General features: G+C 34.2%; 2 protein-coding genes across 4 annotated transcripts; one reads left to right on the forward strand and one right to left on the reverse strand.

Annotated features, from left to right (window-relative positions):
- On the forward strand, positions 1-5,632 carry LOC147386984 (uncharacterized). Of its 2 annotated transcripts, none has more exons than XM_086423652.1 (8): positions 1-913; positions 1,066-1,251; positions 1,362-1,460; positions 1,672-1,773; positions 2,798-2,929; positions 3,631-3,780; positions 3,969-4,202; positions 5,098-5,632. In XM_086423652.1, exons 1-8 carry the CDS (start codon positions 440-442, stop codon positions 5,479-5,481), a joined length of 1,761 nt encoding a protein of 586 aa, XP_086279778.1. In that variant the 5' UTR covers positions 1-439; the 3' UTR covers positions 5,482-5,632. The 2 variants fall into 2 exon arrangements, with proteins under 2 accessions (XP_086279778.1, XP_086279779.1); XM_086423653.1 differs by having other exon boundaries at positions 3-913; positions 3,631-3,768.
- A 1,983-nt stretch (positions 5,633-7,615) lies between these two features.
- Positions 7,616-12,024, reverse strand: LOC147386985 (F-box family protein). Of its 2 annotated transcripts, XM_086423785.1 has the most exons (4): positions 11,488-12,022; positions 9,271-9,433; positions 9,027-9,168; positions 7,616-7,943 (listed from the first exon to the last, which is right to left on the reverse strand). In XM_086423785.1, exons 1-4 carry the CDS (start codon positions 11,898-11,900, stop codon positions 7,924-7,926), a joined length of 738 nt encoding a protein of 245 aa, XP_086279911.1. In that variant the 5' UTR covers positions 11,901-12,022; the 3' UTR covers positions 7,616-7,923. The 2 variants fall into 2 exon arrangements, with proteins under 2 accessions (XP_086279911.1, XP_086279912.1); XM_086423786.1 differs by lacking the exon at positions 7,616-7,943 and having other exon boundaries at positions 9,053-9,192; positions 11,488-12,024.

A 12,024-nucleotide genomic window follows, 5' to 3' on the forward strand; every position in this document is an offset into this window, starting at 1 on the left:
ATTTTGCTCTTTTTGAGTTTTTGTTTCTTTCTTTTGCCCAATCGATTAAAATGCGAATTCGGTCTCCATCAGTACTTGACAGCTACAGTCTTTCCTCCATTGTGTTTTTGTTTTAATCGAAAGGGTGTGTAACTGTGGATTTGTTTGTTTACGGAGTTCCCAATGTATGTTCATCTTCATCATCTTCTTCATGGGTGAGAGATTTCAATCTTGAATTCTTGATCTGTTTTTTGGAATCCTTGAATGTCTTAGAGGATTTTGGATGTTGGGTTTTCTTGTTCTCGCTTGATTTGACCAGAGAATGCAGTTTCGGCTTCAGATTGACTTCTAAGAGAAGGAATTTTGGAAAATTGAAAATTTGGTATCTTTCTTAGATTTTGAAGATCTGAGAGGATTTTGGATGTTGGGTTTTGTTCTCCACGCTTGATTTGATCAAAGAATGGCAGTTTCGGCTTTCAGGTCGACTTCTAAAAGAGGACATTTGGGAAATAATACTTCTACTTTCGCATCTTCTTCAAAGCAAAGTAATTTAGAGGATTTGAATAAGAAAATCCCTCATCGAAGATCGAGAAGTGTTAGCGCCATATCGAGGAGCAGCGTAGATGATTTTTTGAATAAAAGAGATAATCCTCTGTTCTTTAGCACAAGTTCATCTCCTCCAGATGTAGTTGAATCAGAAAATTTGGTTTCAAGTGTCAAAATTGATAAAATTACATGTAGAGTCGATGAATTGCCTTCGAAATTGGTGGGAAATAGTGTTTCTGATGAGAGAAGAGGTCGATCGGTTTCGAGAACCCCCACTTGTGGAAATCAGTTAATGGGTACTCGAAATGGAATTGGTCGAAGTTTGTCGAGAGTAGACACGGGACGACGTCGAAGATCAGTGTCAAGGGCACCTCATGAGAACTCTGAGGTTTGAATTTCTGTGTTTCCATGGAAGAATTTGATTCAATTTTTATATTTAATAGTAGTGTGTTAATATCTATATCAATGGGTTCTATATCAATGCGTTTATTTATTTATTTTTGTTTATTTGATTATTTGTTCAAATTGTTGGATTTACAGAGTGAAAATGAACAAAAATATAGTTCATCTTCAAGTTTAAGAAATACAAATAAGGGAAATTCAAACTACAATGTGAAGAAGAATGTTAATGTAATAACAAGTGATTCTGAACCACTAAGTCAGACAAGGACTTTGCAAACATGGTCAAGTCAGCACCCATTTTCTGATCCTTCTGATGGTTTCACTGTGAGTTCAAAACAAACCCATGATTCCTTTTTCGCTTGTGGTTAGCTCCTTATGTGTTAAAATTGAGTGATGTTGTGTGAATGGTTGTTCTTAAAATGAGTTTTTTTTAGTCTTGTGTGCAAACTGCCAACTGGGAAGATGGGATCTCTACAAGTTCTTTCTCTGAAGTTGAAGAGAAGACGATCAAAGCTGTTTCCGAACAGATGAAGGTGCTTATTTTGTTCTGATTATTGAATTTTGATATAGAAACATTACATTTAGGACTTAAATAATTTGTTTTATGATGGTCTTGGATTTGATATCCTAGTATTGATTGCGCTTTTACTTTGAGGTTGGTTCTTGCTTGACCTCGCCTTCTGTTTAATAAAATTTTATTTGTCAGAAAAAAGAACTTTGTAATCAAATCGTTTGTTTTGTCAGAGAAATCACCCAGTAGACGATGCTAGAACTGGTGGCATATATGAAACAGTTCGATCTGAAGTAAGGCGTGCTATTTCTGAGATCCAAAATGATCTCGAAAATGTAAGTTAGTTCGGTCTTTTATACTTACTCTTTTTTTTTTTGGGGGGGCCTTTTACGATTTAGTATGGTTTAGAAGGATAGAAAGCTTTCATTTTGTTCATATTTATAGTTTGAATTAATTTCGTTGTTTGTGGTTGTCTATTGGCATGTTTGTTATAACTGAGAAGAGCCTTGATTGCAACTAATGAGAAATGCCCAAAAGAAATGCATTTGTCTGAGAAAGCTTGAGAACCTTAACTGACTAAATAAAGAGACGACTATCATAAGGCAAGAAATCAGACAATAAAAGAACTCTTTTCTCAACCAAGTAAAATTAAAAAAAGTTGATTACAAATTAGACGGGGTTGCACGGGCAAGTTCTTTAGTTGAGATCATCCCATGGCTTCAGATCATGGTTCACGTTCGAAGGCAAAAATGATATCTGAGATATGGTATGGCAAAATCTCTTGTTAAGTTTGAGGGATTAAGAAATATTCACCTCATGTTATAGAGATAGATATACCATTAGTTAGTGATCAGAATTGATTTGTATCTCTGAGAATAATGAGAGTTTTTACATCTGAAATTTATCCTTTTGTAAGTAAATAGAGTAAAATTCAACTTATCTCTTTACATGCCTCAAGTGTGATGGTACTCAATGAGTGGTCAATTGATATTGAGCACTTAAAATCGGTGAAATTATATTTTATTTCAAGAATTGTGGAGGAAAGATTTGCAAAAGCTACTTTTGTCTGAAAATAAATGCACATTTTTAATCTTTTTGAGAAGTGCAAACAATTTAGCCGATTTGCTTCCTAGTATGTGGCGTGAATAGAACTATCTTGTATACATTTAATTCTTGAAAAAAAGGGAACATTATGGTAGTATAGGACTCATTGTATTTGTAGGATTCAAAATATAAATGGTAGGTTTTTAAAACTCCATTTTTGGTTAAATTAATTACCAGTTGTCCCTTTAATTGCTTGTGTTTGGGTCATTTTCTTGAGTTTGTTCTCACTTTTTTTCTGTTAACTTTTGATGTCAGGTCATCCAAAGGAAGAACCTCTCTACTATTGCCACGACCAATGTTGCTGATATCCCTCCTGAATTGGTGAACCCTGATGCAATTGAGTTAGTTTCTGAAATCAGAAGGGAATATGCCTCAAAGCTGACTCAGGTTTTGTACTAGTTTTTTTTTTGAACTGACGGATCACCACAAAATTATAATTAAAATTCCTATGGGTCATGCAGTTTAAGCTATTTCAGATAAAGAGAGTTGAATGGAGAAATAGATTTCTTTTTTATCTGTATTTGGTATGAGATATAGATGATGATGAAAATGATGAAGTAGAAACTGTATAAGTTAGTATTGGATCACCTATCTCACCAGGATTTCTTATAGTATGAGAGAAGTCAATACAATGAGTCAAAGATCAAAGATGATGTGAGGAATGGAGTAGCGAATCTCCAAATCTTTTCGCCCTTTTGGGATTTCTCATTGCTTTTGGTTCTAGAGGTCCTTGAAAGAATGCCATGAAAATTAGAAGACCTTATAGATGGCATAATGTCCTCTATTGGGGTAGAGAAATCTTCAAAGTAACTCCATTTTTACCTCTTTAAGAATTCAACCCAAGACAACATCTCTCCTTTTGGTGTAAAGCCTTCAAGAAATTTAAAGGTGTTCTCTTTGGGGACTAGTTGTTTAGGTGGGATCATTTGTTTTGTGAGGCTTCATAGGGGTATTGTCTTCTGCTTTTCGCTGTGTTTGTTATGTTTGATAAGTTTTCTATTTAGGATATTTAGCTGTCTTGGTTCTCTTTGTGGCTTTCTTCATAATAAGAATCCGCAAAATGCATTAATTGTGCATCAAACTTGCAGTCGCAGGAACGGGCCAGGAAACTTCGGGCAGACCTGGCTGTTGAGGAGCACCGTGGACAAGAACTCAATAGAATCTTGAAGGAGATACTTCCCGAACCAAAGAATTTTCAAACACCAAAAACACGTCCAAGGAGAAAAGTACGTGTCAATGTGATTGTACATTTTTTTTACTAGTGGAAGCTTTCTATGCCAATCAATGAGATGCCGAGAAGTTTCCTACGTGGCTGGCATAGAAGATACAAACTGTTCATTATTTTCCCTTTAGTAAGTTGTCACCTTGACCTGATTTTTTTCTTTTTTATTGAATTCAAAATGATTCCACGGAACCATGACAATAGAATAGCATTGAGAGATGGAAGATGTCCAAGCGTCTGACAGAAGAAGCCATGAATTATTTTGATGAATGTGTATCGATATCTACTTTTGATAGTTCTGATTTATCATCACAAGAAGATCCACCACAGAGTTTAGCTGCAATTGATCCCCTGGTAGGTGACGGTATATTTATCCCATCTGCAAGTTCAAGTACCTCTGCCAAGTACGGCATCAGCAGTTACCTCAACGATAATAAGGTCCATCCCATCTCACACATCGTGATCTTCTATTATTTATTCATATTTTCTAAATCATTCTGAGTAGCCAAGTAATTTCACCAATCTAAACATACTTGCATGGTTTTAAATCTTGGCTGAGACCGAGATGACTCGGGTATCATCCATGGACAAGACGGATGGACAAGGCATCTTAAATGTGCAAAATCTCACGAGACAAACGAGATGACTCGGATGATATTTTGAGAATCTTAGCCGAGTCAGTTAAACTCGTCACAGTCAACCGAGATTTTTTTATATTTTAATTAAAATAATTTTTTTTTAAAATTCAAATATTTATTATCTAAATAAAATATGACTTAATGATTAAACATCTTATAATCTACATTATTTTATAAAAAAAAATTATAACTATTTTTATATAAATATGTATGAATAAATAATTGTAAAAAAAGTCATGATTTATCCCATCCGAGACGAGTTGACTTGTCCAAGACAACTTGGTCTCGTCCATGAACGAGACAAGACGTCAAAACAAGTTTTGAAACCATGCATACTAGAACTCGTAAGTCGTAACCATGGTTCAAAAATTTTGTGCCATTTCTGAATGTTTCGTTGGGACATTCCGGTTTCGGCCGTGTCCAAAACAAACATTGAATATCTCAGAATGTTTTGGTCGAGACTGTTTCTTGAAAGAAATTGATCAAGTATTGCATTTTCTTGTCCTTGTAAATATTGGTTTCAAAAAATGTACATGAGGAAATAATTTATTTGTTAGAAATCAAATTACCATTGTTTACAACTTATTACATAATTTTATTTACCAAATTTTAATGTGTATTAAATTAATATATTAATCCCTTTTTAAATAGTCGAAAATGATGAGTACTACTTATATTGATAAATATATTTGCAGGAATCAGATAATCAAGGTCAAAGTATGCTTAGCCACGAGACTTCTGATTTAGGAACCAATAGCAATGGGAAGCAACCCATTAAAGATCAGGACAACTTGACATGTATTGATACAAGAAGGAACTTGGGTTTTCATTTCTCCTTTGCTCATGAACCGACTGAAACTGTTGGCATTCAACACGACATAAGGAATTATATAAAGATATTCGAGAAAAAAAATCCGAAAGATGGAAAGGACCATAAGGTTATGAGATCAAACTACTATGACGGCAACGAGTATGAGTTGCAAATCCAGGCTGAAAGATTGCTGTTTGATAGGGTGATTCTTAAGAACAGAATAGGTTCTGGAGGCATTCTTCTCTGTGGTACAAGGGGCATGGTTTAATTATTTGATTTTGCACCTATAATGTAAATTATTAAGGTTGTCCAAGAAAAAAATTATTGGTTGATGTCTTGTTATGGATTGAATTTTGTTTGGGGGCTTGTTATTCTTGTCAAGTCTTTTGTATAATATCTGTATTTGAGATTTTTCCGTATCGGGACATGGTTAGTAATTCTTCGAATAATTCGCGAATTATATCCGAATTTTTTGAATGATACACAAAACGATTAAAATTCCGTCCAATTTACTTCCTATTAAAATTCTAGACTTTTTGAACCTTTTCGAATTATTCGCGATTTATTCTTTATTCGAATTAAATAAATCAAAAGTACTTTCTGCAAAGAGGGTTAAAAACACAGATTAACCTATATTTTTATATATCAATATGGCGTGATAATATCTTCATTATTCTCTCTTCACATATAAAGGTTTTATTAGTATACATTCACTGATTGTTAATTGTTATCAAATCTCATGATTTTAGATCTTACAATACTTCTCATACTTCTGCTGTATCACAAACCCAAATGGGTAATACAGAGATGAAGTTAAAGAAAGGTAAAGGTGGTGGGTCTTCTTTTTAGAAGGTTGGAGTTCTAATGATCTTGACTTGCAGAGGAAGAAAAGGGTTGCTAGCTACAACGTTTATGGTGTTGAGGGGAAAGATGAAAGGGTCCTTCAGGAAGAACTTCAAGTGGATCAAGGACAGATACACATAAGTGGCCTATGGGTGGTGGTGATTGAAAGAAATTTGTTTTTAGGATAAAATAGAAAATTTTAAAAATGATTTGAGTAAAAATTGTAATTTACCATTGGAGAGCTCTGTGTTCAAAGATGAAGGGTACTGACGGAGATTTCAAAAAATAAGATATAAAAATAAAAAAATCTTCAAAATATAAGGGAGATTTCTAAACATTTGAATATGAATATGTTATCTGCTTATATGGGAGAAAAGGGAATAGGATAGTTTACGGTGCTTCTATTATACGTGATCATAATCCAAGTACGTGAGTATGTTATGGGATAGTTCTTTGAATGAGTATGAGTGGGTAATTAGTTTAAGAATAGGAAAATGGGTAGTTTTATTTTCTCTTGTATTTAAATTCATTTTGATCTTAAAGAAAATATGCAGAAAAAATATATTTAATCCTTAATTGGATTGGAGATTCACCATTCTGAATTGATGGTTTAGGAAATCCAATCTCCCTCGAACAAGATCAATTTTTGATTTTTCCTCATCTTTTATTATTTTTGTGATCTGATCAAAGTATGTTTGTACCAGAATATTATGAAAATTTTAATATGTATACACACGTAGGTTCAAATTTGGGTTCCTAGGGTAAGAAGAGAAAATTAGTTTATCGAATTGTAATGTTAAAAATTATATATAAGAACTATATAGGTGTGTATAAAGTATAAACCATTATCTAATAAGTATTTTTATTCTAAAAAGCATGTAAATATTCATTTGATGGTTATTATAAGATTAAAAAAAAAAAAAAACACCACCAAATGGGTGGCTGAGTGGCATTCGGAGTCAAGGGGCTTGCTCCCCTTGTGGTCTCAAGTTTGATTCCCACTAGTTACTAATATTTGGTGGTCACGGACCGCAAGGTTAAACACCCTGCTTTGAAAGCCTCGCTGGGGGAGGAGGTAATAATTAGTGTGCGCAAGCTGGCCCAGCTACCCTTCTTACCACACACACACCAAAAAAAAAAAAAAAAAAAAAGACTCCACCAAGCTTATAGGGAGATTGAAGAGGTATTTGAGGTGGAGCCAGAATTTTCTTGTAGTGGGGAAAAACTTTAGTTAATGGTGCACTTGAAGAGTTGGAAGATAAATTTTGAAATTTTTGGTTGTAAATTGAAGAAGAAAATGATATTTTGGTCATTTTCGATTAGTCTACAAGAGAAGGCATAGTCAAGTGGGGGACAAATATTGAAGGGAGGTGAGGGAATGAGGGCAAATGGAGCATGCCCCCATTCCACACACACACACACACACACACACACACACACACCATGCTCCGCCCATGAATAAGGGAAAAATAAAATAAAGATAACTTCAATTTCCACACCAACTTTTGCTAACTGTCAGCCAAATGTGTGCCAATTCTTCTGTGATTTACACATGAATATGGGTTATCTTGAATTTATCTCTTTTTCAAGCATTCAATATTAAAAGAAGGGGGCATGACTTCAAACCAAATTTAATGGAGGAACCGGGTTTGTTTAACTGACCCCACACTTATAAATAAAGCTTTTGATCTCTACTACACATTTAATTTAACTAGGAATAATTTACATTCATACCAAAGCTTACTGTTGATGATGATGCATGTTTATAAACTACATTGCAAATCCTTTCAGCGCCATCAGTTGACAATCGATTTGGGGGTCTGATGATGATTCCTTCAACCGCTAGATAGCCACATTTCTCAGTTGTTTAAAATGGTTCCTTCTTCACTGTATGTACGATCGAATATTACTTTGGCAGATAAATCCAACATAAAATAATAAAAAGACAAGTTTAACACCCCTTCCTTTCAAAATGCCAATGAAAGAATATCACAAAAGACTACTTATATAGATAATATAATTCAAAAGAATTGAGTCACAAGTTAGTTTTTTTTATTTTGAAGGCTGGGATGAGCTTTGAATTTCTGAAAATAATTCGCTTTCCAAGATTTAAAAGAGTGTTCCTTATCACAAAGGCAAGTTTAACTAAACAAAGAAGCGGTTCCATAATTTTACTTTGGAGATCTCAATTGTCACCAACACATTGCAAGGCAAGTATGCGAGTCCAGTATGGTTTAGAAAAATTATTCTGAAGAACCATTAATTTTTTTTCCTTTCACTTTTGCCGTAACAGTTGATGGCATTTATTTAAAGAAAATAAAAGAGGAGGATCATCTAGAAGTTCTCTATCAAGATAACATCATGTGTGATTGCAGGAAAAAAAAAAACACAACAAAAACTACAACCACCATTTAAATAAGATAATATCAAAATTTTTTTATTGAAAATAAGATTTGAATAACACACCAACTCTATGCCTATTCCAACCCTAAATTAAGAGAGCTGCAATTGGCACCCCAACTTTTTTACTTATTACACCCCAATTAAAAATAAAGTAAATGACTGAGAATAAGTAAAAGTTGGGGTGCCAACAAAAGCTCTCATTTTTTTTTTTGTTGCCAGATTTCTATTTTTTGGGTTTTAGATTTTATATGAACCTAATAATGATGGTAAACAACTACTAAAATTGTTTGAACTAGTGTCATAATGTTTTGTAAAGTTGAGAATAGTAATCTGCGCCAAACCTTCGTAATGTTTGAATTGTGTGTTTTAATCTTTAATTGGGTGTGATAAATAAAATAAGAATTTGGAGTGCAATAAGTAAAAGTTGGGGTGCCAATAGCAGCTCTCTAAATTAAACATGAGAACATAAAGACAAATACTGAATATAAGGAGCATCAACTGTACTACAAAATGGTAGGATAGACAACTGAATAAGGGCCAACATATATAAGGTTAAAAAAGTCTTACCTTCACTGCATTGCTTCAACTTCTTCCGCTGAATGTTACACTGATTGACGCATGACCCCACCAATTGATTATCTCGTAAAGGGTGGTACTTCATCAATCGTAATTTTTCCCTTGTTCCATCAAGCCTCTTTTTCTCATTTCTCTGTCATGGAGCAAAAAACCATAACTGTAATGAAAGGTCTACCACACCAACCTCTGCTAAGGTGAAGAAATTTTAGCAAGTCCATACAAGCTAGATACTTACATAAGCCTTATCAAACACCTCAATTTGTTTCTTGCAAAGCCTAAGTTCAAGTTGTACAGAAGTGACACGAGAGACAATAGGTACAATACATTGCTCAACTAGTTGTCTTTGCCTATCCCGAACAATCCCTGGCTGCCATACATTCAAGGCTACCGACGTTGTCCTGGAAGAACCAGTGCAATAAGAGAGATCATTAGTGAGAATGAAAAAATAAATAAATATGTTCTACCCAAATACCTAATAGAGACTATTTTACGAACTAATGGGTTCATAGTTAAATAACAAAGGTGGCCATATTATTAAACTTATGAGAATTTGACAAAGAATAATGCTGAAGTGACCTCTAGATTGTACCTCATATCGCACATCCTTACGTGAAAGTGTGTAGGAACCATAGATGCTTTTTCACTCGTATCTCGATGAAAAGCATCTATGGTTCCTACACACTTTCACGTAAGGATGTGCAATATGAGGTACAATCTTGAGGTCACTCCACTCTTTGACAAATAATTACTTCCTCCACCTTCCTCAGTGCATCAAGTATTCTCTACTCTACCAACCCAAAAAACTCGGTCGTACAAAGATTAATGCCTTGCTTGGTATGCTGCAAATAATTTTCTGAAATCAATTTTACTGGTGCTTGGTCACACAATGCAGATGATTTGCATTGCAAGAAACCAATGCAAATCATTTGCAAAATCACAATAAGAATTTTCATTACAACAATCAATAAATCACAAAAGATTCACAAGACATTTCCCAATGGTTACCAAGCAATAGTAATCATCCATCACAAACTATTTGCAATGCAAATGATTTGTAGTGTACCAAGCATGGACTTGTGTAAATAGAATACCGTTTAAAAACACCAAAGTTTACATCTCTCAATTGCTCGTGGATGACCTTTAAGAAAGTAAAACCATTATTAAATAGAAGAAGAGAAAGCACGGTCGGCAATCACCATTAGATCTTCAATTACTCCTCTTTTCCCACTCTTTGGATGAATCTATTCAAAGATCCACCAACATGATAAAGAGAAATGGTGATGATAGATCTTCTTGATGAAGACCCTTAAGCTTCCAAAAAAGAACTATGCAAGAGAATCATTCACAAGAACTATAAAAGATTGTAGTATCACAAAAAAAAAAAAAAAAACATCTATTAACGCAACATATCCAAAAAAAATTGACATGCAATATGCCTTCTCACATCTCATGGCAAACCCTCGGTACTAAAACTTTAATGTTTGTGATACAACGTAAGACCCAATCTTGTGCACCAAGTATTTCTTCTTGGTCCTACTTATATAAAATATATAAGTGTATAACTCCCCCCCTGCCGCGATAAGTAAGTGGGTTAGCAGTTGTAACTAGCATGAGTGGTCTATATCCCAAAAGTGCATACATTATATCTTGGTCCTAAACATTTTCTTCCACCTTTTTTTTCGAAAAGTTTTTTTAAACTCTCATCCTAAAATCCTTGGAATCCCTCTATAGTTCTAATTTGAATTTAACTTGTCTCTAAATTAATCAATCAACATACATCAACTGCAGATAATATACAACTAACAAAGTTGGGATTTGATAATTATTGGTGGGGGTTCAATTCGGGAAAGTTTTGTTAAAAAAGGTAAAATTTTAGAGACTATACAAAATATGTTTCTGGTTTTTTACTAACCCTTATCTTTTTCTTGATGTTCGAATGTTGAAAAAAATAAGAGTTTGAAGGTGAACAAGAAAAACATTATCATGTTCAACGATTAATTGAGGAACCATTGATTAATTCATCAATTCATTGATTTAATCGGCTAACCCATAATTCAGAGAATTTTACCAATTTTTTGAAAAATTCGGAGAATTTTGTGACCATGCTAGGGATCTCCTCTTAAATATGAGCACCTATTTATAATTTAACATTGGATTAGTGACTAATAGTTTTCCAATCATACAAGTCATACAATTCCTTTATTTCAAATGTCACTATTCAAGCATGCAATTCTTCACCTTGTATAAGGTATTGGAGATCATTGAAGGGGTCTCAAAGAAAAACAAGAAACTAATTGGCTCAAAGTTTCTAACTATGTTGAATGACTTGTTCTACATAAGAATGAACTCCAATTAGCCCCAGAAATCTTAGGGTTTTAAAATAAAAATAAAAAATCCCAAAGGGCAGAAACTCTATTTGACCAAAAAAAAAAAAAGGGATGAAATTTATTACCTGATCTTCTCTAAATTAGATAATTCTTCTGAAGTCGCCTTCATTCTCTCCTTCTCCTCCATCAATCTACGCCGTAACCCTTGTACATTTGCAGAATGAACAGCGATTTGACTCTCGATTCTAAGGACAGCACGTCGATGTGCAGCAAGTTTACGATCTCTATCTCTTTCGAACTTCAACTTGTAGAGGGTTTTATAGGGAGATTGAAGAGGTTGCGATGAGGATTGTTGTCGATTGGAAGATTCGGGAAAATCTAAGGTTAGCAAGTAGGACCAAAGGGTATCTTCGTTGGATAATCGTTTAAGGCTTGTGGAAGAAATTGAGACGCAGCAGAGATCTTTGTAGCTCAATTTCGATTTCTCGACTCCCATTTCTAAAATTCTTCTCCAGATTTCATCTGGTAGACCATCCATTCTCTCAGTCTCGAGCAAAAATCGCAGAAGAACAAAACCCTAGAAATCGAAACGAAGGTATCGTCAATGGTTTTAAATTTTGTCCGCCCGACTCATCTTGGTGGCTTAGGGAGACAGATAGACA

This window comes from Akebia trifoliata, chromosome 14 (genome assembly GCF_017979445.1).
Source record: "Akebia trifoliata isolate Shusen 1 chromosome 14, ASM1797944v1, whole genome shotgun sequence".
Lineage (NCBI taxonomy): Eukaryota > Viridiplantae > Streptophyta > Magnoliopsida > Ranunculales > Lardizabalaceae > Akebia > Akebia trifoliata.

Coding starts and splice junctions, on each gene's coding strand:
- LOC147386984 (XM_086423652.1), top strand. CDS start 440: ATGGCAGTTTCGGCTTTCAGGTCGACTTCTAAAAGAGGACATTTGGGA. Junction 1,774..2,797: donor TCCAAAATGATCTCGAAAAT/GTAAGTTAGTTC, acceptor TTTTGATGTCAG/GTCATCCAAAGGAAGAACCT. Junction 3,781..3,968: donor GGAGAAAAGTACGTGTCAAT/GTGATTGTACAT, acceptor CCATGACAATAG/AATAGCATTGAGAGATGGAA.
- LOC147386985 (XM_086423785.1), bottom strand. CDS start 11,900: ATGGATGGTCTACCAGATGAAATCTGGAGAAGAATTTTAGAAATGGGA. Junction 9,434..11,487: donor TCTAATTTAGAGAAGATCAG/GTAATAAATTTC, acceptor TGGTTCTTCCAG/GACAACGTCGGTAGCCTTGA. Junction 9,169..9,270: donor AGGTGTTTGATAAGGCTTAT/GTAAGTATCTAG, acceptor GCTCCATGACAG/AGAAATGAGAAAAAGAGGCT.